The 23,946-nt window shown below is 40.5% G+C and overlaps 1 protein-coding gene across 1 annotated transcript in view; it reads right to left on the bottom strand.

The window, feature by feature from the left end:
- The window catches only part of aopep (aminopeptidase O (putative)), a gene marked incomplete at its 5' end in the record, with an annotated part of 69,913 nt that extends 48,903 nt beyond the window's left edge, over nucleotides 1-21,010 (bottom strand). Inside the window, 9 exon segments of the mRNA XM_083905451.1 lie at nucleotides 1,329-1,435; nucleotides 2,556-2,769; nucleotides 17,484-17,608; nucleotides 18,011-18,227; nucleotides 19,027-19,273; nucleotides 19,613-19,782; nucleotides 20,181-20,628; nucleotides 20,769-20,778; nucleotides 20,780-21,010. Coding sequence (XP_083761577.1) covers nucleotides 1,329-1,435; nucleotides 2,556-2,769; nucleotides 17,484-17,608; nucleotides 18,011-18,227; nucleotides 19,027-19,273; nucleotides 19,613-19,782; nucleotides 20,181-20,628; nucleotides 20,769-20,778; nucleotides 20,780-21,010 — 1,769 coding nt within the window.
- Nucleotides 21,011-23,946: the final 2,936 nt, after the last annotated feature.

Here is a 23,946-nt window from a genome sequence, read left to right as displayed (position 1 = left end):
TTGTGTGTTTCAGTATTAGTTTAGTGTTGTTGATTTAACCCCGTCAGGTGCAGAGAAACCCAATACTCATCCTCCTAATGACCCATGTGTCAACTTCATAAGGGAACACTGACAAAAAGACACAGCTCTTCCAAGTCCAAGTTTAACCCTTAGACACAGTTTCCACTGTCAACATGAATTCTATGTCATAATACTGATCTTTTTATATGTAAATTATTGATTCATATTTTACTGCTTTCATTTAGTTTTATTGTATTTTATGTGTACATTATCGGATTCCCATATTGTTTTTAACTGCTTTTGTGCAGGCAAGGCAAAGTGACAGTATCTGTGTTGTGTGTTCTATTAAATTAATACAGTCTCACTTGTTTAGTGGCAATACACAAGAGAAGCTACGCTGTTAGAATAGGTGCAAAGAATAAAAGTGTCATGATTTAACATTCATTTAGCACAGTAGAGTGCTGTGCTGCAAGTGTCATTTTCAGATAAAAGCCCTTCTTCCATTCCAGCAGACAGCTAAAATATGAAAAACACCATTTAAGAGTTAACTCATGGCTGAGGTTTAGACCTGTAATCCCCCGATGATACTTGCTGCTTCTACCCTTGGTTAAAACAAACAGGGTGTGGGTCCCACATTGTCAGGATCGGATGAAAAGTTTGTGTGTTTGTGCATTCTTGCTGTGGCCGTTAGCAGAGCTTTTCTAAGAGACATGACCGTACAGTACACCTGGATGTATTTGCCGCTACCACACCTGCCACACCTGAGCCCCTGGAATGCATTTACCTCACTGCTCACGTGTGTCTGCACGTGTAAACACACGCAAGAAAATGGACATTATATATCACACAAAAGTAAACCGTATCTATTACCGGTTTAAGATGAATGGAAATCGTTCACACATCTTCACCAGTCACTCAAAATCTCTTCATCTATGGCTAAAATCTTTTTTGGTCACTGTAGAAAATTATGTCCTGGGGATTTTTGCCAGATTTTTTAAAAGTTATGAGTCATCCTTCTTGATGGATTACCATTTTGTATGGTAATGCGCAACAACTACCCTGACCCAATAACGGGCCCCTTTTGTTTACATAATTATCAGATTATTATGGCAGTTGCCTTGAGAAACAGGGCTTCTATTGCATATTTTAAAACAAAAACTCACATAATAAGTGTTCATGTGTAAGGGACTGATACTGGTTGTACACTCAAAGCTTCTGCTACTGGAAGATGTCAGCATTCAGTGCTACTGTACATCCTGTTTTGATCACACTTAGCAAAACAGTATTTTCCTGCATAACGGCAACAGAGAAGCTGAGAAGCTACACACCTGAGGATCTGAAGTTCCTCCTCTGAGTTCTGCAACTCATCAGATAGCCGTCTCCACCTCAGCAGTGCCTTCAGCTCGGATTGTTCTGCGGTCTCTTGTACGGAAAGCTGGACGGAGGAGAGAGGTGCATCATTTAAAGGGAGTGAAGGAAAAGGCAGAGCACAGGAATGAGAGGAAGAAAAGATAAATATTGTGAATAGCATCAGCAAAAACAAAGAGAAACAGAGAGAAACAGAGTGAATGATAAGTCAAATGCACTCCAATACGTATTTATGACTATTTTAGTCAGTATTCGCTATTGATTTAGACACTGACAGCTTAAATCTGTTTCTTCAGAGCCAGGCTTATATCGGGGTCATCAGGGTGACACGTTTTAAAAGTGCAGACACGGGAAAAACCTTTGCGTAACTTTCCACAGTGTGGGAAAGCAAAAAAAAGGAGGATTAAATCTGTGCACACGTCAACTCCCACATCAGAGCTGCAGTTAGTGTTACAAGCACGGGGATTCCCATCAACCCTACACTGTCTTCTTTACTTTGTCCTGTTGTTTATCTGTTTTTTAAGGTGGGTTTAATTACCAGGGCACCAGACTCTCTTGACAGTGGGAATCTCCAAATTCAAAGAAGTAGATAGCAGTACCTTTTCTTTTTCCAAACTCTGGTGTGTCTCAGCTTAGTCCTCTTACATTTTAGTAGCTTAGAAGCTTTGGGATTGGAAGCTTCATTTTGTGGTGAGCTCAGGAACTTCTTTACCCTTTCATTTTTTTGGAGCCAACTCCGCTGACCTCTTAGAATAAGTTTTTGTTTCATGATCGCCTCTCTCTGCATTGGGATTTGGCTTGTTTTTATAAACTCTTTCCTACAATGATTCATGATTTTACTACAGTAATGTCATGCCCAACTCTTGACATGCAGTCCACCCACAACGGTAACATTTGGAAATCCTGGCTCAGAAGTAGTGGAAAGGGGAGGTGGGAATGTCAACCTGCATTTCCTTAAGTCGTTGTATGGAGGTACTGGATCATATCATATGGCAGTACTTTTATATAATGACAAGGGAAAAAAATGTCCTATATCAACAAATGCTACCTTGATGTTTCCTGAGGTTGTTTTTAATTTAACGTTTTCTCTTTCCTATGAAGGACAATTGTGCTCTCTGTGGTAGTTTCATCATACAAGCTAAAATATCTGTAGTAGAACAAAGTTTTTGGCTGCAGTTGTACTGTACTTGTTGTGCTTGTGCCCAGATGATGTCCTCGAGGTAAGTTGCAAAGCCCTCGCTGATCCATTCCTCAGTCCAGTCTCTGGCTCCTATAACCAGACCAAACCAGGAGTGGGCGATTTCATGGCAAATCCTGGACCCACACAGAGACATGCCATTCTCTACGGAACCAGGACTATCAGCATACAACACACTTTGGGACAGGAAAATTATGTGGGGGCTGGGGGAAGACAAATAGAAAAGATCAAATGTCAGATATAAACGAAAGGGGATAGAAATGTCTTTACAATCAAGACAGAAAGAGAAAGAGAAGTATATAAAACAATAGGGAACTAGCAGGAAAAAACAGTGCGGTTTATGAGGAAATAAAAACCAGGGCGAGATGAAGACACATCGTATACTGCTGAAGATGTTTCAAGAGTTTTATTGTGGTAATGTTCCACAACTATGATTATAAAAACCGAGGCTGAACGCGGCAAGTAAGACAAACTCAACACTAAATATGGGAGTCACTCAGGGCCGATCCCTTTTCTCCATCTTCTGTGTTATGTTTAGCAAAGGGCAGCTTACTCATCAAGCATTCTTGCCAAACCAAATTGCCCTACACAAAAAAATAAAATACACATTGTTCATATTTTTTCCTGGACCAAAAACTGTCAACCCACAATTGGCAAAATAAATGAAATGAAAGATTTGTGCAACTGTTGTAATCTTCATCAAAGGCGGGCGATTTTATTGCTCCCACTTCTAGTCTTTTGTGACGTCAAGGCAACGCTGTAAATTTTAGGCTTGACGAGGGGTTGGATGTTTTCATGATTCTTTACAATTAAAGATAATTATAAACCAAATCTTTGTCATTTCAAGATCTTGGGACTGGGAACAAAGTCTGACATATGAATACATTTATTTTAATTTAAGAGTCTGTAATGTATTATGTCCATGATTCATTTATTGTGCAATTCAGTTAATTCTCTCGAGGAATTTAAATGTATGGTAAAATAAAAATTAAAGGTAAATAAAATGCATGTTAAATTCATGCAAATATAGCAAATGGGCATCTTTGCAAATCCTCTCTTATGCAAATAGATATGTATACTATTTATATGCTAATATATATATATATAAGTGAGACAAAATGAGGGACTATTTATGTTAACAGATTGAAAAGCCTCATTCAACTTTTAAGCCAATAGGAACACTATCAAAGACGTGAGCCAACCAAAATTGGGTGGTAAATTGTTAGCATATGTGAACTGGTGAATACTATTTTCCAGTAAATGGATGATAGTTTTCCATTGTCAATATCTTGATTTTGAAAAAGATAGCACTTTAGATAAAAAAAAGAAAAAGTAAAAAATAAAACTTCTGCAGGAACTGTTCATACTCTCCAGGAATACAGCGCACATGACGTCGTATAGCAATGAAACAGCAGAACAAGATCAATTGAAGTGCTCTGTCAAAGCCAAGGTCATGGCTGAAGACTCCTCTGTTGCATTCTTTACTTCTTTCTTATGTAACAAGCTCTGGTTGCCCTGAGGGGCTTAGGGCCAACTCTGTGTGAGAGGCAGGCTGTTCTTCAACAGAAGAATGGGAGAAGGGTCACAGAGGTGCAAATGAATGGTCTCTCTCACTCCTGTGGCCCATATAACAACACCGGACTGTCTAAGGTTCCTTTCACACTCACTAGATCTTAAGTGTCCGACTAACATCGACCTGCCATTGGTGGGAGAATTTATGGCGAACTGCAGGTCTCTACTGAAAGCATTTTCAAAGAATCAAACCAACCCTATGACTTCAGTTGCAGCAAACTCAGTAGTGTCCAAAAGTCTGAGCCCACTTGCCTCATCTCAGTGTGTCTTTAGGTCTAGTGCTTCTACAATTTATATGGGTTGGTGTGGTCCTTTATCTGCAACTGCAGAGATACACCAACTACATTTACTTCAGCTGTAATATTGACAGTTTCTTCTGGCAGCTACGGTACACTAAGCCCACATAGAAGTGACACTGATGGAATATAGGAAGCTGGAAAATGTGCTGCTGCTGAAAGATAAGCATCTTAAGTTATCTTGTGTCCTTACTCCTTGCCATAACCTAATTATGGTGACTTGTTCAGACAATTACAGAAGAAAACTGAGTAAAGGCATAGGTTAGATCTGCTCTGCCACGCAGTCCATATAGGAGGAAAATGATATTGGATATCTGAAAACAAGTAAAGTAGTCCGCATTCTCCAGAGGGCTGCTTTATCAGATCGAAAAGCAGGGCATCACCTTCTGTTATTTAGGAAAATGTAAACATCATACAACATGGTCTTAAGGGCATCATTTCAGAGACAGCTTTTCAAATCTAATCCCAAATTTTCCTGATTACACAAACAAAGGCTCTCACTGGAGCAGGGGATGCTAACATTAGCCTTATGAGTTTTTCTTTTTTGTAGTCTAATCTTATTCCACCACAATTGGAGAAGCATGCCTTTGTTGTCAGTTCCAGCTGCGCATTTGTCTGCGTCTGTGTGTGCATGAGTGTGAGACACAAAGACAGTCTTTCAGAGACGGGCTCTTGCACATGCTCCTCTGAGGGAGGGCGGAATCCATTACTACAGTGACAAATAGTGTCATCCCACCATGGTGGGGATGAATAACAACAGCATCTTTCACGTTCGCTGATGCACTGAGTGACATTAGTTGACATCGGGGACATGTCAGGGATGCAGGCATGGGAGGATTTTCACACACATCGTGGCATATGTAATACCTGCACCTTCATCTCTCCTCTATGAATCTGAGAGTATAGTGTGGCGATGACTGTTTGTGTATGTGTCTACAGTTTCACTGCTGTTTTAAATCAAATTTAATTTTACTTTTGCACAAAGTGTTTCTGAATTGGATATTTTACAAATTGGTAAATGTGACCCTTGAAACTGCCATGCGTAACTTTTAGATGTAAATCTTCTCCACATGACTCACTCTGCGTTTCTAAGTGTAGCCGTGTTTCGATCTATCTTAGTTGCCTGTTTTCAAACGGAGGACGGAGCAAACGAATAATGTTACATTGTTTCTGTTCCACCAAGATCAAACACAGGCAGAATAATTGCATCAGCGAAAACATGCCGCTTTAAACTGGTAAGTGGCTCAAAAAGCAAATGCCTCCACCGACACGAACATTCACAACCAAATCTGACCCATTAACAGTGCACACAAAAATGTAATCATGATATCGATATATATCCACCCCTTAATCAGATTGCATAAGTTACCAGGCCAAGTTTCAGACAGACACACAAAAGGCAACACAAACAACTTCCTAGTTAATGTAATTCAGTGAACGATTGCGTCACCACGTCTTCATCTCACCGACTAAGCTAATTTGATGTTGATGACGTTGAAGACGATTTCACCCAAATATGGTGTCAGACCCAAAAGACAACGAACACCCAAAAGGCAACAAACATTAAAGTTGTAGGCTGCAGTCTCGAAGTCTACAACCAACCTCAACTTTAAGTAGTTTCCTATTTTACAAGTTAATTTCGTCCAGATGTTAAATCTGTTTTCGAGAACCCAACAAAAGGTCTATTGATAAATAAATTTGGTCCGTGCCCTTTCATCAAGGTTACTTCAACATGTTCTGGTGACTGTACATAACTTTGTATTTACTGATGTTTATAGGCAACCTTCAGCTCATATAGATTAATTAATAATTGGTGATCCAGTCTCATGTATGTTTTTGACATTTGCCCTCTCTCTCTTTGAATTCTATTCCTTTTTTTTTTTTTAATTGGCTGCATCTGTGACTGTGCAACAGATTGCCCTTTAAAGTTGAATTCTGATTAATTTTAGGCATGTTCTTTTAAAGATTGTAATAAAGAAATTCGATTTTTAATTTCCGAGTTGCTGAACCTTCATTTTTTGAAGGTGATCATTCATCTACTACCGCTTTATCCTCCACATGAGGATCGCGGGTCTGCATGTTTTTGGACTGTAGGAGGAACCCGGAAAACCAGGAGAAGCAAGGTGATCACTATTGTTTTCATATTCAAAAATGCACAACATTGCTTTGGCTTCACATCCACAGAGGGATGGACGAAGATCATAATCAGAGGGGCTTTCTGTATCAAAACGTATTAGACGAAAAACCTTAGGTGACCTTTTGACCATGGAACCCCACTGGCTCTGCATCGCACAAAATAAAATACTGATTAAAGCCCTTCTGTGCTTTCTCACACGACTCCGAGTCACCCACTGTGGCTTGGCCATGAGCTGCAGAGGTGTCAGGGCCAGGGCAAATTTTCAATTTAGTAAGACACAGATTGCTGTAGTGATTAGCTTGTCCATTTCTACATCCATTATTTATCCTTCCATCTCCCCATCCATCGTTCCTGGCTGTAGGCCATTTTTCCCCCCAGTGGGACACTTCCATGCATAATGCAGCAGGAGCCCTATCATAGTCCTGTAATTGACATCCCAGCCCAGCTCAGCTCATAGCTGAGACACCAGTAAAACAGCCCCACGAGATATAGGAATGAGGAAAAAAAGTGCTGAGTGAGTGTGTAGGGTATGTGTAAAAGTGAGTGGCAGCAAGAAACTAATTAAAGGTGATAAAACAAAAAAACAAAGAAAAACAGATGGGAGAAAAATGTGACAAAATAAAGAAAAAAGGGAACTGAGGATCATGTGGGTGTGTGAAAAGAAACATTATGGAAAAAGAGAGAAAATGGATAGATATTTGTCATCAGGTTTTGCCGTTTCTCCAAGTGCAGTGTTAACTCCCAGGTGTGATAATTGTTGATCTGCTGCTGAACCGTCTCTGACACAAGATCGATTTGATGGTGAGATTTTGACACATGACATAACCACATGCCCATGCAGAATGTGGGTAAAGCCCTTTAAGACACAATGACAGACAGGTAAGGAGATAGACAAAAGTCAAATGGAAAACAAGCAGCACTTGAAATTTCTTTTCCATTCAGGCAAATGTTGGCGCAGACTGGCCTTTCTTAATGTCAGCTTACGGGAAGAAGCTTTGTCTCATTTTCCCTCCCTCCCGTTCGGACAGAGTCTGTGGGCTATTTTAGACACAGGGGTCTATTTGACCAAACTCCTACCACCCTTCTTTCTTTTTTAACAAGTCTGACTTCAAATGTCTGGCATTCCAGGCTGGCTGCAGATCAGCTCTCTGCTCCCAGACGGGGCCCCACAGGTCCAGGACAAATGCCACTCCATGTAGGGCCTGATCACATGAACAAGGGCCAAGCTGGGGCCCCCAGAGAGCCTACCCCACCCACATACACGACATTGCATCAGAGCCTGAAAATAAATAGCAGAAAAGATATCAGAGGTCATCAGGAACTGGGAGGCAACTCTGCCATTCGGTTGAGGCTGTGTTGTGCCAACGCATGAAAACTAAGCGGCGTGTTTCCAACGTTAGTTTCAAACTGCTGTCAAGTACTTAGAGTAAAAAGACTCAGATTCATATCATTCTCACTGGTGTAATCACACTGGTGGTGTCAATGCAGGTCAGAACCTGATGAAATTAAGAAAAATGTTCCACACGCACACAGAGATTTAATGAAAAAGATAACAACGATATATGCTAAAGGCATAATGTAAAACCCAACAGAAAGTCACAGGCACAGACATGGACACACACACACCCACATACTTTCAGCAAATCCACTTTGAATCCATATCAGCTGGGAAGTGATAACAGATGTCTGATCCATCCTCCTAACAATACAACAATCCACAGAGCAGTTTGCTCCTTGTTTAGTAAAGAGTCCAAAAACTGATGTCACTCCAGAGGAATGTTCTTGAGTGTGTGTGCGTGCGTGCATGTGTGTGCTTTCATCTACATCCAATATTATGCTGGTGTGAAAAAATTTAAACAGCATGGACACCTATTTGTCTATAATTTAGTGTATGTAATGTTTTCTTTAGGTGGATAAATGTTAGTATACTGCTGTTATGGTATACTGCTGTTTTATTGGAGACCACAACAACAACAGCTGTGTTTTGTTTACTTCCTGTGGCGGCCGTCAGGTATGGACAATGATGAGTTCTGGGTGGAAAAAACTCACTTTCAATGTCTGTCAGATAAACCCAGTTCATATAAATACAGAGTGCTTTAGTCGTGGATGAATAACAAAACATATAAGCGAGAAGCTAACAAATACCCAATTAGCATTGTAAAGGATGATTACGTTATTGTAAAGGAAGATTAGCATAGCTATTAACATGCACATCCCATTGGAGGCTTTCTTTCCACAACAACAGCCTCAGTCAAACGAACTGGACAAATCTGTTTCACAAGACTATAATATCATACATTTTCTTGCCTGCAGGATAATAAATAATCCTTTTTTTCTCTCTCTTATGTAACATTGGAGAATGAGACGGTGTGGAGAAATTGAGATCACTCAGTACTTTAAGGCTGTATAAGAAGTGTTTGACAGAATGGAAAGATGGATGAAGGCTAAATCGAAGTGAAATTAGCCGACAAGAGCAGAGCTGTCTCTTCATCTCGAAAAGTTTCAGACAAGCCCCTGCAGCTGAAACACACAGAGTGTGGGTTAACGGCGGTTGCAACCGCTAACTTACAAAAATATTACAGCAACACATAAACATAAAAAAACAACAACACCAATTATCACTTTGACAAATACTCAAGGTAACAAGATAAAATAAGAAAGAAAAAAACAGGTGTTAATGTACAAGGGAAATTATTTGTCTGCAAGGAATATTTCTTCTCACTGTCAACTACATCAACAACTTTGAAAAATAGGTCACAATATAACTAAGCTAAATTATTTTATAGAGCGCAGTATACAGTATCTAAATATATTTGCTGGAGACTACAAAATCTGAGATTTTGTGCACTATAGAGCATATAGTACCATGTCTACTATATGTTGTTCACTACAGTTATCATATCGTGTTATATCGCTATATCTTATCGCAATATGTCTTTTATTATCACAGAATTGTATCGTGATAACGTGGCGTATAATAAGGTACTCTGTGATCCCCACCCGTAGTCATATTGTAGGATAAAATAAACTGATGCGTCTTAATATTTGGACATCAACGGAGTCTTTTAGATTGGTTTATATTTGGTCTTTTCAAATGTTTTATTCACAATTAGGTAAATTACTAGTCCTTTGAGACAGATTTGGTAGTGGAAGATGCATGCAGAAAAAAGGAAACAGTTACAACAACCAAAATTTGAATAAAATAAACCTTGGCTTGATGGTGCTGAGGGGATCAGTGAAGTGAAATGATGCAGCGTTTCAACACTCATTAATACCTTTATAATAATGAATCACATTTCAGCTAAATACAAGTCATTTTGGCCAAAAAACAGCCTTTTATGTCAGGCAACTGTTAGACCAGCTTGTAGCACAGCTCATTCCCCATTGATAAAAGCAAACACAGACATCAGAGATCGGAAGCATTACCAAAAGCATTTCACAGCAGTTTGTTTCAAATGTCTCATTTTGGCCAGTTCAGCACAGGCATTCTATGGAGATTAAATCGTCTGACTTTGAACAGAGAAATGAAATTACCCCCCCTAGCCCCTAGGCTGCAATACCACACACATAGACATCACTAGGAAGCACACCAACAGCAGCAGCGTCCCCTACAGCATACAATGGACCTATCCATCTTTCCACTGAATGGGTCCTATGGACTCATCCATTAGTTAGGAGAGTGGGTGTGCACTGACAGGCCTGCTTTGCCGCAGCTCCTAATCCAGAGTTATGGCACAGTGTGTCTGTGTTACTGTTAAATGTAGTACTATATGCCAACTGTTGCTAGCGGGTTCACATCTTGGGGCAGTTCCAAGCGACACACCATCACTCACCAACCACCCACTATAATTGCTGCACATTTGGCACCTGGGGACAAGACAGCATGTATGACGGTGACTATAAATTTGAGCAATGCTGCAAACACACCCGAGAAATGGTTGATTGATATGCATCTCAAAAACTGTATTGCATATGTTGCTGCGCTGTCGTTCTTGGAGTTGTGTGTTTACACTAAAAGTGTCCTTTCCTGTAAAGCAGTGGAAGAGTTAAAAGATGGCCCCTGCATGTGTGAAAAGGTACTATAGCAGAACAGGTAAGTCAATACTGCAGATAGAGAGGGGAAGCGGAGAGGCCCGAGATAACTGGAAAGGAATGTCCCTGCAATAACAAAACACTTGCTTAACTTGACCCTGCTATCTTCATTAAGGGAACAGAGAAAGGTCTGACCAAAGAGAGACAAGCAAGCAAGAAAAGATGAATAGCAGTAGCCAGTGCTTGTGAGGTTTCCCGTGGGTGTCCCATGTCTGTTTGACAGGAAGCGAATAGCGGAAAAAGGGGAAACTGAAGAGAAAAATAAATAAAGTTCACCTAAAAATCTTGCAATCACTTTCAAAGTGCCCACAGGACACTCCCTCTGCTTCTGTCCAGGTGCAGGCACGCAGAGCTGGCTTTTCAGCTTGCCAGTCTCTTTTGTGCGGCTGTACAGAAGAGAGGGAGATCCACTCAAGGCGGGAAGAAAGAAGCACCTCATCCTTGACAATTTGATTAACAGCTGTCTCCTGTGCCAAAAAAAAAAAAAAACGACCCCCCACGCCCCCAAACCTCCCCGCCCTCAATAGCCTAACTACCTCCTGAAAGCGCAGAGTCTGTGTCGCACACTTCTAGGGTTACTTCACAGATCAAACTGGAGAGGAGAGCAGAAAGGCAAGAAATCCACAGAGACATCAGAAGGAAGTGGGGAGGACAAGCAGTGGGAGGACCGGGAAAGAAATGGAGTAAGGAAGAATAGAGAGAGAAAGGGAGCGGCATAGGTCAACAAGGAGGCAGGAGTTGCAATTCAGTCAGGGTGCAAAGTGATGGGGAATCATAGCCAATGAGGCGAAAGACTGTGACTGATGCTTGAAACTAGAGCAGGTTAAGAATAACATCTTTTTATTGGCATTTTGTGGACTGCCGTTATATTTCATTTACTGTACATAGCATTTAAGAGTTAATGACCTTTCCTTAATGATCACCATTATCTTTTAAATGTTGTTGGTTTTGAATGATTCATTCACTTACTCCATGACTTTACTTTTCTTAATTTAGTTGTCATGTTCTAGTAATTTCAGTGCCATGAAAGAAGCTTGCAGAAATGTAATTTTATTTATTTTAAGTTCATAACTGAAAATCTGTGTTTATTTATGCTTACAATGCATTTGGGTGAGAATTGATAAGGTGCCATGTAAATCACATGCTTTATTAATGGGAAAAACAAGCTGAACAGAGCAGCAGTGTGCATTTATTGTTTGCTCTTGCATTTAAAAAGATGTTACAGTTTGAAATAGATATTTTTCTTGCAGTTGTGTTGCCATGTGGGAATAATGTAATGAAACAACAATTTTTCTGGCGCTGAAATAAATGAAACCCAGTGTCTCTGCAGGAGAGGGTAAATCTATCTAAAAACCTGTGCTATGCTCTGGGAAATGGTCAGCAGTAATGGTGAGAGTATGCAATCTCTAGTTAATGGTTTAAAACATGCAAACCTACTGGTCTGGCCCTATAAAAGATGAAAAAGAACCGGTATTGCACTGGAGAGTTCCAGGGCAGCATGGGATTATCCTGCAGGGTACAACAGCCCACTACTTCCTCCCAACAGGGACCAATGACCAATGCAACATCCTGCAAGCTCATAAACAAACAATGCAGTCAACTGAAGTCAGCCTGAAAATCCTCCAGTGCCACTTAGAGAGGTCAAGAGGTACATACCAGTCATAATTTTTACCTTGTGCCTGTGACAGTTATATGGCTACCTAGTTTGGTTGTACTGCAAGCGGAATTGCAAGTTTAACTACATGATTCATTTTCTGTCCAGGCTGCCACCTTGCACGGGACAGTAGTTGTGTTAGAGGAATAAAACACACAATGAGAAATGTAAAAGTGTGGACACTCGTAGGTATCCTTTGGGGAGAGTTTGAAAAACTATGCTGCCAACACTACATTGTAAAGATGTTTATGGGTTGGCAAGTTGTGCAGTGTGCTTAAGTTATTCTGCTTGAATAAAACTGCTATAATCAAGGAAGCCAGTAATAAAAGTGCAGTGCGACATGCTGAGAGATATTTTTACGTGTTTTTTGGGTTTATCTGAGCCCGCCATCAAGTGGTGTAGCGAGGCCCTCCCTTCCCGTCACCAAAACAGCAACATCAAGGAACTGCACACAGAAATGTGACTTGATTAAAGCTCTGACGACTTAACCAAATAACACGTTAACGCAAAACAAAACATCACCTGAGAAGAAGATAACAGGCACTGACAAATGATGTGTGTGGCATTCCTATGATGTAATCCCATTGCACACATCCTTAACCCCATTATTTGAACAATACGTGCATTCATACAAAAACAAGCACAGGAATCTGCCTGTCTACAGTGAAGCAAAACAAAACCCACATCACCCGCACTACTCTGAGGCCTGTTTCAACACTTGTGTCATTTCTCAACAACAACAAAAAAAATGCAGGGAAACCACCACTCTGTCGCTCTTTGGGCCTTCAGTCAGACATGTCTTCATTTGGCCATGCATCCCTGATTAGGCCTATCATGTTCAGCCAACACTTCGGGACTCATTGACCCCAGCTTCAAAAAGCACAAGGAAATGCCGTGCCCTTCCTGTCACTCCCAGTCGGAACCAAATAACGTGGTTGTGATGCAGTAAAGAGATTGTGCATCCAAATAGAAACAGGGAAAAAGAAAGAGTATGAGCTAAGGCAGAGAAAAAAGACACCACTAATAGCCACTACTCAGTAAACAGCGAGTGGTCCGACCATGACAACTGGGAGCAGATTCGTTAGTATTTACAGCTTCAGTTTACAACATTCCCATGTCCTTCAATCTCTCAGGACAAAGAGCTTTTTAAAAAAAAAAAAAAGGACTGGAAACAGGAGTGACTTTTAGGGATTCCCCTACTCTGTCCAACTCTTTTCTCCTCTTGTTTCCTCTCATTCAGTGCATGTCGTCATCCGTACTTCTCTATCAATGTTTAACCATATTGTATTTTTGTTCCTCTCCCTTATCAGGATCTTGATGTCTTGAAAGTTTTACTAATAGCTCTGGACGAGGTTCACACAGCGGAGCTTCTAAATCCCCCACCCCCGTGTCCGGTTTGTCATGGAAACTGATAGAAAGACAACAAGAAAAATGTGGCCGAGACAAAAAGAAAAATCTATTGCTCGGCAAAAAAATATGCCTGATTTGATGCCAAATTGGAGCATAAGGATTATGCAGGAAATATAACAGACTGATGGTTTAAATTTTTACACAAAATAAACTAAATTTGGTTATGCAAAATCCTCCAGACTGCTCCCTGGCTTAATGCCCTGGAAGCAACATTGTGTCTGAGCCTAGTCCTCTTTGTGTTTGTGTGTGCACGTGGCAGAAAGCCTTGTGGGTTCACAGTGTACGTGGCACAGCCCTTGAATGCAGACCTGCCCTTACTTGACTTCTTAATCTTCGTTTTCCTGCCCTCCCTCTCCGTATCTCAGTGTAAAAAAAACTTCACGGCACTGTGACCCCCCCCCCCCCCCTTACTTTTTGCCGTTGCCCTCCCTTCTCTGTATATCACACTACAACAGTTTCATGCCCCCTTGCTACTGCTCCTTGGCCTAAAGCCCCTCCTCTCCTGCTGTTTCCACTAGGGCACTGCACAAAAACTTTGCTTGGCTTCATCCCAATGACTGGGGCCCACATACCTCCCAATCCCAAGATTAAATAGCGCCAGTCTCTGAAGTCCTTCCAGAGGCTAATGGCTTTTGTTGCTGGAAATAATCCACACATCCTCTCCCACATCCTGGGGGTCTGCTGGCCTATCATGAATCCTGCCTTTGCCCTCTTCATCCTTTTCCCATCTCTATCTCAATCTATGCTTCTATTTTCGAAGACCTCCCTGTCTTCCCTATGGCACAACCCTGTGGTTACATGCAGTGGCACTAGCATGCAAGACTGAACCACCTGCATTGAGGGTGGGATGCAAACAGTTGAACCGTGCAGCGTTTTATAGGGAGTGAGCGCAGGTGCTGTCTGAAGCTTAATGAAGGCCCTAAATCTTTTCTCAGTCATCTGCAACTAACTACAGTTTAAGCAGTCAGGGCAAAGGGGACAAGTGCCTGGGAGCTATTCACATACAGGAAAGAAAATATCTGCAACTAGTACCACAGCAGAACAGTGTCTGTGTAAGCATATAATGTCTGTTCTAAATAAATACATCAGAGAGAGACATACTTTCTCAAGATTGGAGGGAGGGGTTTGTAAATCACAGAGCACTCTGTATTTTGGGTGAAGTAGTTAAAACAAATATGCAAAGTTGAAGAACTCGATCCAGACTGCAACCGTCTTGTCAACCTCTATACTTTCAAAATATCTCTGATTGAGAACAGTCTTGGAAATAACGTCAGAATTTTCAGGCGGAATGCGTCTCAACTCAGGCTTGAGCTCATATCCTGTAGAACAAGGACAACCAAAGAGTGAGGAAGAAGACGGACGAAGACATTATTCACGTAACTTCGAGCTGGTTTTCATTCACAAATACACAACCAAAGCAGTTGCAAAGAAAACGCTATACACTATAAAACTACTGCTTTAGACGGCTAGATGCCAAGCTGAAGAGAAGTTGACCAAACAACAAGGTTGGGAGGACAGGAGGGTCAAACATGAAGTCAAAAATATGGAAAGCAACCATATTGCTTTCCATATTTTTCCCCACCATAGTGTGGAGGTGGGGAAAAAAAACCCAGCGGAAGGAAACTGAGGGTGAAAAGGGAACAAACAAATACAAAGAGGAGAATTATCTATGCTGCATATTACAGTAAATCTGTCATCCTGTGGCTTAGTGGCCACCAACCAGGCCACAGACCTCCACTGAAACTACACACACACAAATACACATAGGTCTAGTGTGGAGCAGAGAGCCTGTTGACCACCTGAAACCTCTGCAAAAAAACACATAAACACACAAGACTATGTACTTAATGACTGAGTAAGTTGTGTTTGTACCCAGAGAGTGGGTTAACCACCCTTTTCATTAAGAGGGTCAGGGTCTGAGGTTAAGATTTGTCTTTAAATTAAAGAGAGAAAAAAATGGAAGAACCGTGATATGTTTTGGAAGAGGGGACGGAGAAATTGAAACACGGAGTAAACTAGGCTGTCTTGTGTGGGAGTGCCAACATCGTGGTGAAAAAAAAATGGTGTGAACAGGTTCAGAGATGTTGTGGGTATGAATGAGAGGAGATGATGAGGGAAAAGGATGGAATGGAGTAAGGGAAACAGTGAGAGATGAAGAAAGAAAAAGAAAGAGTAAAAGAAAGAGTTTTGGAAGAAGAATGAAGGAAGAGAAAGAGATTTAAAAGTAGAGGGTTAATAATGGGACAATTACAGAAGACAGGGACGGCATATGGAAAAGTGCTTAAGATGAGGCCTGGTGAAGAGAGTAAAGATTCCTTGGTCTGCCAACTTTAATATATTTACATTTTGTGCAGCTTGACCCAAGTACTGCTTAACTTTTTAATGTTACCTTTCTTGCTGAGAAAAAATACAGAGATGGTACCACATCCTTTTATAAGCACCATGAATATCGTAAAAAAACAAAAGAAATGTCCCACAGGCCAGTGTTGAAAGCTGTTGTGTTTGGGAAAGAGGAGGGCTGACAAGTGATTGAATAAAGCTTAGAGGGAGTTATAGCTGAACTCTTTAATTCACTAAAGAATTTCAATGTGAAGGATCTCCACAAAAAAGATTGAGACAGAGTGAGTGTGTTTTGAAATCTGAAGTATGTCATTAATCATTCGAGCCAGAAGTATTTTATTACTTGAAAAATCAAACCAGAAGCAGCAGGACAAAGTTGAGAAATAACAACGTGCTGAGTTCAGCTTCAGACTTCAGTGTGGCAAATCTTTGATATTCCGTTTCCTGACAAGCTGCAAATAACAATATGCAGACACCTTCCTGCAGAACACAGGGATGGGCATGTGTGTTCAATTATTAGCTTGATTATTAAGAAATCGATCAGTTACGGTGACTATTCCTATTATATTAAAAAGTTACAAAACAAATGTTTATCAATAATGCCATAAAAAAATAAAAATCTTTCTACTCCAATCACTAATTGATGTATAGTGAACAGTGGCAGCAAGCATTAGTTAGTATACTCCATATGTGTTTGCAGAAGTGATGACATTTCTTGATTCTTTCTTCTCTAAACTCAACCCACTGTGGATCCCACATTTACCAGGATCTTTGAAAGCATCTCAATAGATGCTCCCATTAGCTCAACATGCTGTGAATCTGCATTACTTTCACCAGCTTTCATGTGCTCAAGTTTGGAATATTCCAATATTCCAATAGCAGTTTAGCTTAGAAATGGCCATCCCTAGTCAATAGTACACAGCAACAAAGAGACCCACAAGGCACCAATTTCCACATCCCAAACTGCAAAGAATAAGTGGGAAACCACCCCAATTTACGAGTTACTAATTAGTTAATATACATATTCGAGACAGATATTTTTTCACAAGATGGTGGAGACCAAAACAGAGCGACAGAAAGAGTGGAAGAGTACTTTCATCATGTGCCTGTAAAGGTCTAAAGTAGCTGTGTATGTTATTGATTCACTGAAACGGTGAATCCATACGCTACCAATCACCTTGGTTAAAGTGTACATATAAAAAAAAAACACCTCTCCTTGATGCACTGCATAATACATTTAAATTGATGAATTGTAATTATAGACCAATTGGACTTTGCACCTCTAATTTGTAAAAGACAAGGAATTATCACGTCAACATTCATTTTTACTTTTCTTTATCCCTTTAACTGTATCTTACTCCTTTTATAAAAATTTTACTAATCTGAACCTTTCAGAATTTGCGCTCAAAATCTTACCTGGCCATGCCCAAACTGGAGAACCCTGCAGGAACGATGAGGACATCAAGGCGGGAAAAGGGGTGGACCCCAAGAACGGCATGGGCTGCAGCCAAACATCGTGGCAACAGCTTGAAGACTCCCATCTGCAAAGGGAAAGCAACAGGTTTCTCAAAACAGACCTCAGAAAACTACAAATTCCACTTAAAGCAGCTGTTTGTCTGCTGATACACAAAGCCGTAACAAACAATTGTTGTCACCAGAACGTTTTACAATAAATTATGGCTCACCTATGATGAGCTGAGAACTGAATAAATGGACAAAAGTCTGTCAGTTGACATCATAAGTGTTCATGTCATTTAAATCCCCACTATAAAGAATGTTTCAAGTGGATCTTATGAGAATACAGTGACATACATTCAACAGTCTGCCAAGAGATGGTGGTTGAAAACATATGGTATGGTGGCACAGACATGTGCTGATGCTAACTCACTCTTCTAATCAAATAAAATATAATTAGCTCAGCATTTTCTTTTTATAAACTCCACCTGGGCCTGTTGCAGCAAGCCAACGGGGCCAAACACACGGTATGGAATCACCCGCTGGGACCTCGGCGACTGCTCAGTAAATCGGCAAGGGTAGTCACCATGGGAACAAGAGATTCTGCTGTCATCAACCATGCCTGAATAATCAGTTTCAGAAAACTCCTCATCCTCAAGGGAAGTGTAAGCCAATGTAGAATCCGAGCAGGTGGTCTGGTCTCCACTGCAGCAGATTATAATGGGGGAGAAAAGTTAAATCCAAGGTTAATTACAATGATTTAATGAATTTTCATACTGAGAGAAAACACGTCTCGAGTTGGTGAATCACATATGGCACACACAAGTCCTGTCTCTCTGTACTAAGCATGAAAATATGTAATACATACACCTAACAAAGTACAGTAATCCCAAAAAATGATGTCTTGACAAACAGCCTCATTGCTCTTAAAACCAATACCCAACACTAACTCAACACTAACTCCATCCTCAGCATCGGAACTGTTCCAAAGGTTTTTCGAGCAACGTCCAACTTTCCTTCCCGCCAGTCAATGAAAATAAAGGCCTTCCTTGTAGTGGGAGATTCCTGGGGCGTGTAGTAGGCTACGGCTGGGCTGCCGCTGGAGGAAAACCATGAGGGGAGGAGGACGATTACTGGAAACCCTTGGCAGCACTTGCAACTTTTTGGCCAGTGAAGACGAAGACCCCAGCCCAACCCTGCCCTGCCCACGGTGAGCCAGCTCTCGTGTTAGTCTGTGCTCTATGTCCTGTACTTCTATAAAATGTTTACTCAATTCTGCTTCTTTTTGCTCATTGCTCTTGGGAACTGTACCCAGCTCGCTATGGTGCAAACTTTTTATGTACTTGTCATAAAAAGCTGATTGAGTGCTGCGCACTATCCGTCACTTGAACTTTGACTGCACAATTTCTTGAATGGCAAAAGGAAAGTTTCACCATAGAACGCTGAAAGTCCAGGCTTACATTAATAGAGGCGGAATAACACAGAAGATAAAAAAATATGATACCTGCCAGTCTGGAGTGGAGAGCCCTTTATTACTTTGCTGGATAAGCCTCCAATTTCAGACACAAGCTCAGCCTCAGTCTGCTCCCCAGACCCAGGTTTGGCAGTCGTGCCACAATATGTCCTGTCCTTCACCCCTGGTTCCAATGCTGAGGGAATTTCTGCTGTGACTTGGCACCAGTGGCCCACTGCCAAGGTGAAGGTGGAAGCAGGCATGGGCATCGTGACGAAGTAATTCCACACTGAAAAACCTGCAGAGTAGAGAAAGAAGAGGGGATTTCAAATGTCAGGGGTAGGAAGATGAAAAGACTTTTATATGACAGCTTTTAGAGAAAGAAATGAAAGGGAAATTTTGGAGTCAATTGCCAGTTTGTTCCATTTCATTATTCAGTCACATGTGCTCTTCACCAAAGTTAAACTTTTAAACTCAAGCAACATTGCAAGAACTCTCATTTTCTGAAGGTAGAAGAAGCTGCACATTGCACAGAATAAAAGCCTCATGGGGCAAATTTGTGATGTTGGCCTATAATAATAAAACCTGGCATTAAATCTTCTGGTTGCCACAAAGTGTATGTTAAAAAACAGCTTACGTGTGTCTCCATCCTCAGTGGGTACAGCTTGCTCCTCTCCACTCATCAAAGCCAAACACTCACTGGGGGCCCGTACTGATGCCTGCCATGTTGACATGGCAACAGGCGGCTCCTGGCAGGGGAAGAGGGCTCGGTTGTTGATGGGAGACCCGGCAGTGTAAACACACACCCTGGAGAGGTAAACAATGGTAAACAATAAACAACCCTCGTTTAAATGCATAAAGGATTCACCAAATGCGCACACAGAGAACAAAATAGCCTGGAAAGCAGGTTTTCATGATTCGATGAATGTGTATTTACATTTACGTTTCAACATTCCAGAATCAAAACATTAGCTTGCTTCAGACTGAAACGGTCTTTTACCTCTTTTAAACAATTTAGTGGAGTTTAATGGAGCATTTCCGTCATATTTGGGCTTTACAGACTGCATCAGATTTTACTTATTGCTTCTTCCGATACCTGATCCAGGGAATTTGACCTGCATTAGACCAATAACAATACAGAGTATCATCTTGGCTCATCCCTAACTAAAAGAGAAACCATTGTTTAACTATATGATTTTACATACCTGCCATCCTGGTCATTGATCCACCTCACAGAGCCACCTGTTGGCCTCGTTTCATAGCAGATCCGAACAGCACGAGGGAACTCCCGAGGGGACGTGACCCCCGTCTTCCTTACCTGCAGACTCCATCGGTCTCTATGAAAATGCAGAGAGCTGCTATCCTCAGTACCAGGGGCACGGCTACACAGCAAAAAGAGCTGGTTCTTTTGCCTCCATTGGCTCGAAGGCAAGGATATGAGTTTCTCAATAAAGGCTGCTTGTGGGTTCACTGAACTGACCCCCAACGCCTCCGATGTGTCGCCTGATGGGAGACTAGACATGGCTGAGACAGAGGTGACATCCACCTCCTCGATCTTTGACACATCTATGTCACAGCAGTCCAGCACTAAGGTGAATTCACAGTCACTAGTGGTTTGCCACAAATGTGAAGAATGAAGATTTTTTGTTTCAGCTGCAGTCTTTGACCCAACCCCGGCGAGGGTGTGAAATTCATCTCTTTCTCCAACACCAATCACCTTCTCCGTGCTTGTCATAGTCTTCTCGGGTCCTTTTGTTCCATCCTCTATTATATCCACATCATGAAATCCATACACTGACTCCTGACTCATTTCAGCATCTTGAGCTCCATTACCAACTGCAGGTCCAATGCCATCCTTAGCATTAGTTTTACTCCCACTGCAAGGCTCCAGGAACAGAACAATACTACCACTGATGACCTTCCTTTCAAAATGAACACTCAGGTCCAGCACATAATGTCTTACAAGAATATGGTTAGTATTGGCCCGTAGTGGAAGGTCATCCGTGTCAGGATTTAGGTCTTCATTTGATTCCATGTCACACACACATGGCATTAGAGTTAAGCAGAGAATGGGAAAACCTAAGAAGAGACCAAAAATACAGCTTCATTTATCTGTTAACTTATGTGTGAAAACTTTTGCAGTCACAGTCATTCCATTCAGCCTGCCTGGGGCATGAAGAAAGTTTGGCAGAGGTGCAATTACTATTTACAACACATAAAAAAACCTTGAGAGGTTATTGAGTGCGGGAAAAGCCATGATGTCTCAGATCAATTTCATGTAAAAATAACACATTTTACTCCACCTCCATTTCCCACAAGCTTTGTAAAACATGATTACAGCTTCAATGACAAAGTGTTGGACTAAACTATGAAAATAAATTCTGAATGAGGATCTGCTGTGTTTTTTTTTTTTTTGCTTTTTAAAAACGTTATTTCAATAAAATGCAACAGCAACACAATCAACCCTATATTAACACAGACAATATTGTATTTGTGCATAATAATTCTTGCATCATAGAATTGGATTATACATGTCATTGTATATCATGAACAGATTTAAATCAGCTTGATATGATCTCTTATTTACTTTTAATAATAATTGAACTAAGCATAGATAAGACAGATTAAAAAAATGATAAATGACTAAAGGTTATTAATTGAGGAGACATAAGCTCTGACAGGTCGGGACAGATACAATGCAATGCCTTTACAATGCAGGCAAAACAGGTAAGAGCCTGCCCTTCATTCATAATTTATTATTATTAATAAAGGTTTTACAAAAGCAAGATAACTACTTTTAGTACAGGTTTAGTGAGGGTTAAGCACGCTAAAACACAGATATTTAACTCAGCAGGAAGGCAGCAGGGTGTTTTTTTAATGTTTCAACTTTGGTGGCGTGATGCTAACTTTGACAGTGACATGTTTAGCTACAGAGTTTGGGGCTAACTTTACACTAAAAAGTCCGTACACAGTCGTTCAAACGCCGGCAGAAAAGTCACCACTAAACAGACCCACAGCGCCACTGTGGACAACGGCGAGTTTTAACAACGTTTGACGGAACAACTGCGCCGACGAACACACACACACACGTACCACGAGTTTGGGATACACTACCTTGTTGTGAATGAAATCCATTCCAAACAGACCGGCAACGTCCGGGATGTGAAGTGAAGTCGCGTGACGATGACGTCACATCCACGCGACGGCATAAGATTGTAGTTTTTAACCCGAATTCCGCCCACCGTCAAAATATTATTTTAAAACGGGGTAAATAAGCTTCACATAGTTTGTAAATTATTTTAATGAATTAATTTACTTTTTAATGACTAATATTATTTATTTTAAGGACAAAATGTGCCACAATAAAGCAGTAATACTCGTTGGTGATAATAAGGTATTCCTTTATTTATTTACTTACTTATTTACCATTACTGGGTAAAAGTAAAAGTACATAAACTGATTTTTTTTTTTTAAATAAAAAAGAACAATAACTACAGATAAGGGGTAAAAAAAAATAAAAACACATCGGCTGTGTTCCAGTTACCAACTTACAATCTACGATATGCAATGCAACAAGGCAAACCAGGAAATATGGACCATACGTGAACAAAATGTGAAAGTGTGCATTCTCAAGTGCTTAAAGTTTAATAACAAACAATCAAACACAAACCAATGAATGTACATATATTGCTTTATTCAGGTGGTTTGCATTGTAGGGAAGTTAGATGTCCACATTTACCAGAGCACAACATGTATGGACATAAAAATACCTCATAAAGAAAACATAACATCTCCAGTGGTTCAATACCACCAATATATGACACAACACCAGCATCTCAGCAATTGGCGTCATGTTTCAAAAATAGGTATACATTTTGATGAATAATTAATACTCATGCACGCCGTGTTAAAGTTTTTCATACAATTTATCAACTTTAAAAACATTCACCAGTTCATAAATATGGGATGTAACTAGAAACAGAGCTAAAACACACAAAACATTTTTAAACCAGTATTAATAATTTAAATAAAAATGTATGCCCACTTTTGAAACACCAAGCGCATAACAACATACAACACTAATGCAATGAGCCGTTTCATGGATGTCAAATAAAATCAGAACGTCACCATTTAATACTCCAAAGCAGTGGTACATTACTCTTGTGGAATGTATTCAGACGTACTGAGTAAACATAATTCATGTTGAAAAAGCACAGCTGTGTGGAGTGATTTCTGAGCATCTACAGAAACGAGAGAGGAATTGAATTTTGGCACTGCGTGTATCGTCTGAAGTCTATGTACAAACAGGTAATGAAACGGCAGGATCTTAAAAGTACCCACTGAATCGTGCTACGTAATACTATTTCCAATTCATATCATTATTGCTTTTATTTTATTTTTTTATCTAAAAAATACATCTCCATAAAATAAAAGGCAAAATAGCTTCTCATACCTCTGTAAACATATTAGATATTATCTGATCTAATACATCTCCTATATACAAATTTAGAGATATTATAGACCCAAACAAGTTTATCTGTCCTGTGAAATTACATCAGATAACTCTTAATAAGTTAAACTCTTCGACTAGCTACACGTTCATAATAATAGGACAAGAATAGCTTTAAGAGTTTACACAGGTATCAATGCTTTCTTTAATGTACATAAATCAATCCATAGCATTGCTACTCTAACTGGCACTGAGTGGAATTTCAGAGGCCCTTTAGCACATGACAGAATCATTCATCATCACTGAGTACAAAGTGACTTCAGTATGGCACTAAAACTCTTCTACTCGATAAACACACGCTCATTCAAACATTTACACCCACATACAAACAGGACACGGTAATTACTGGCATACATACAGGCCCTGGGCCAGCAAGGGCCTCAGAGAGGAAGTGAACTCAGCTTCTTTACCAACCGAGAGGAAATGTTTGCAGCATTATTAGGACTTGCAGTTTTATATAC

The sequence above is a fragment of the Microchirus variegatus genome, assembly GCF_963457635.1.
Source record: "Microchirus variegatus genome assembly, chromosome: 18".
In the NCBI taxonomy this organism is placed as follows: Eukaryota; Metazoa; Chordata; class Actinopteri; order Pleuronectiformes; family Soleidae; genus Microchirus; species Microchirus variegatus.
Note: the sequence above shows the minus strand (reverse complement) of the source record. Positions and strands in the feature narration are given on the sequence as shown.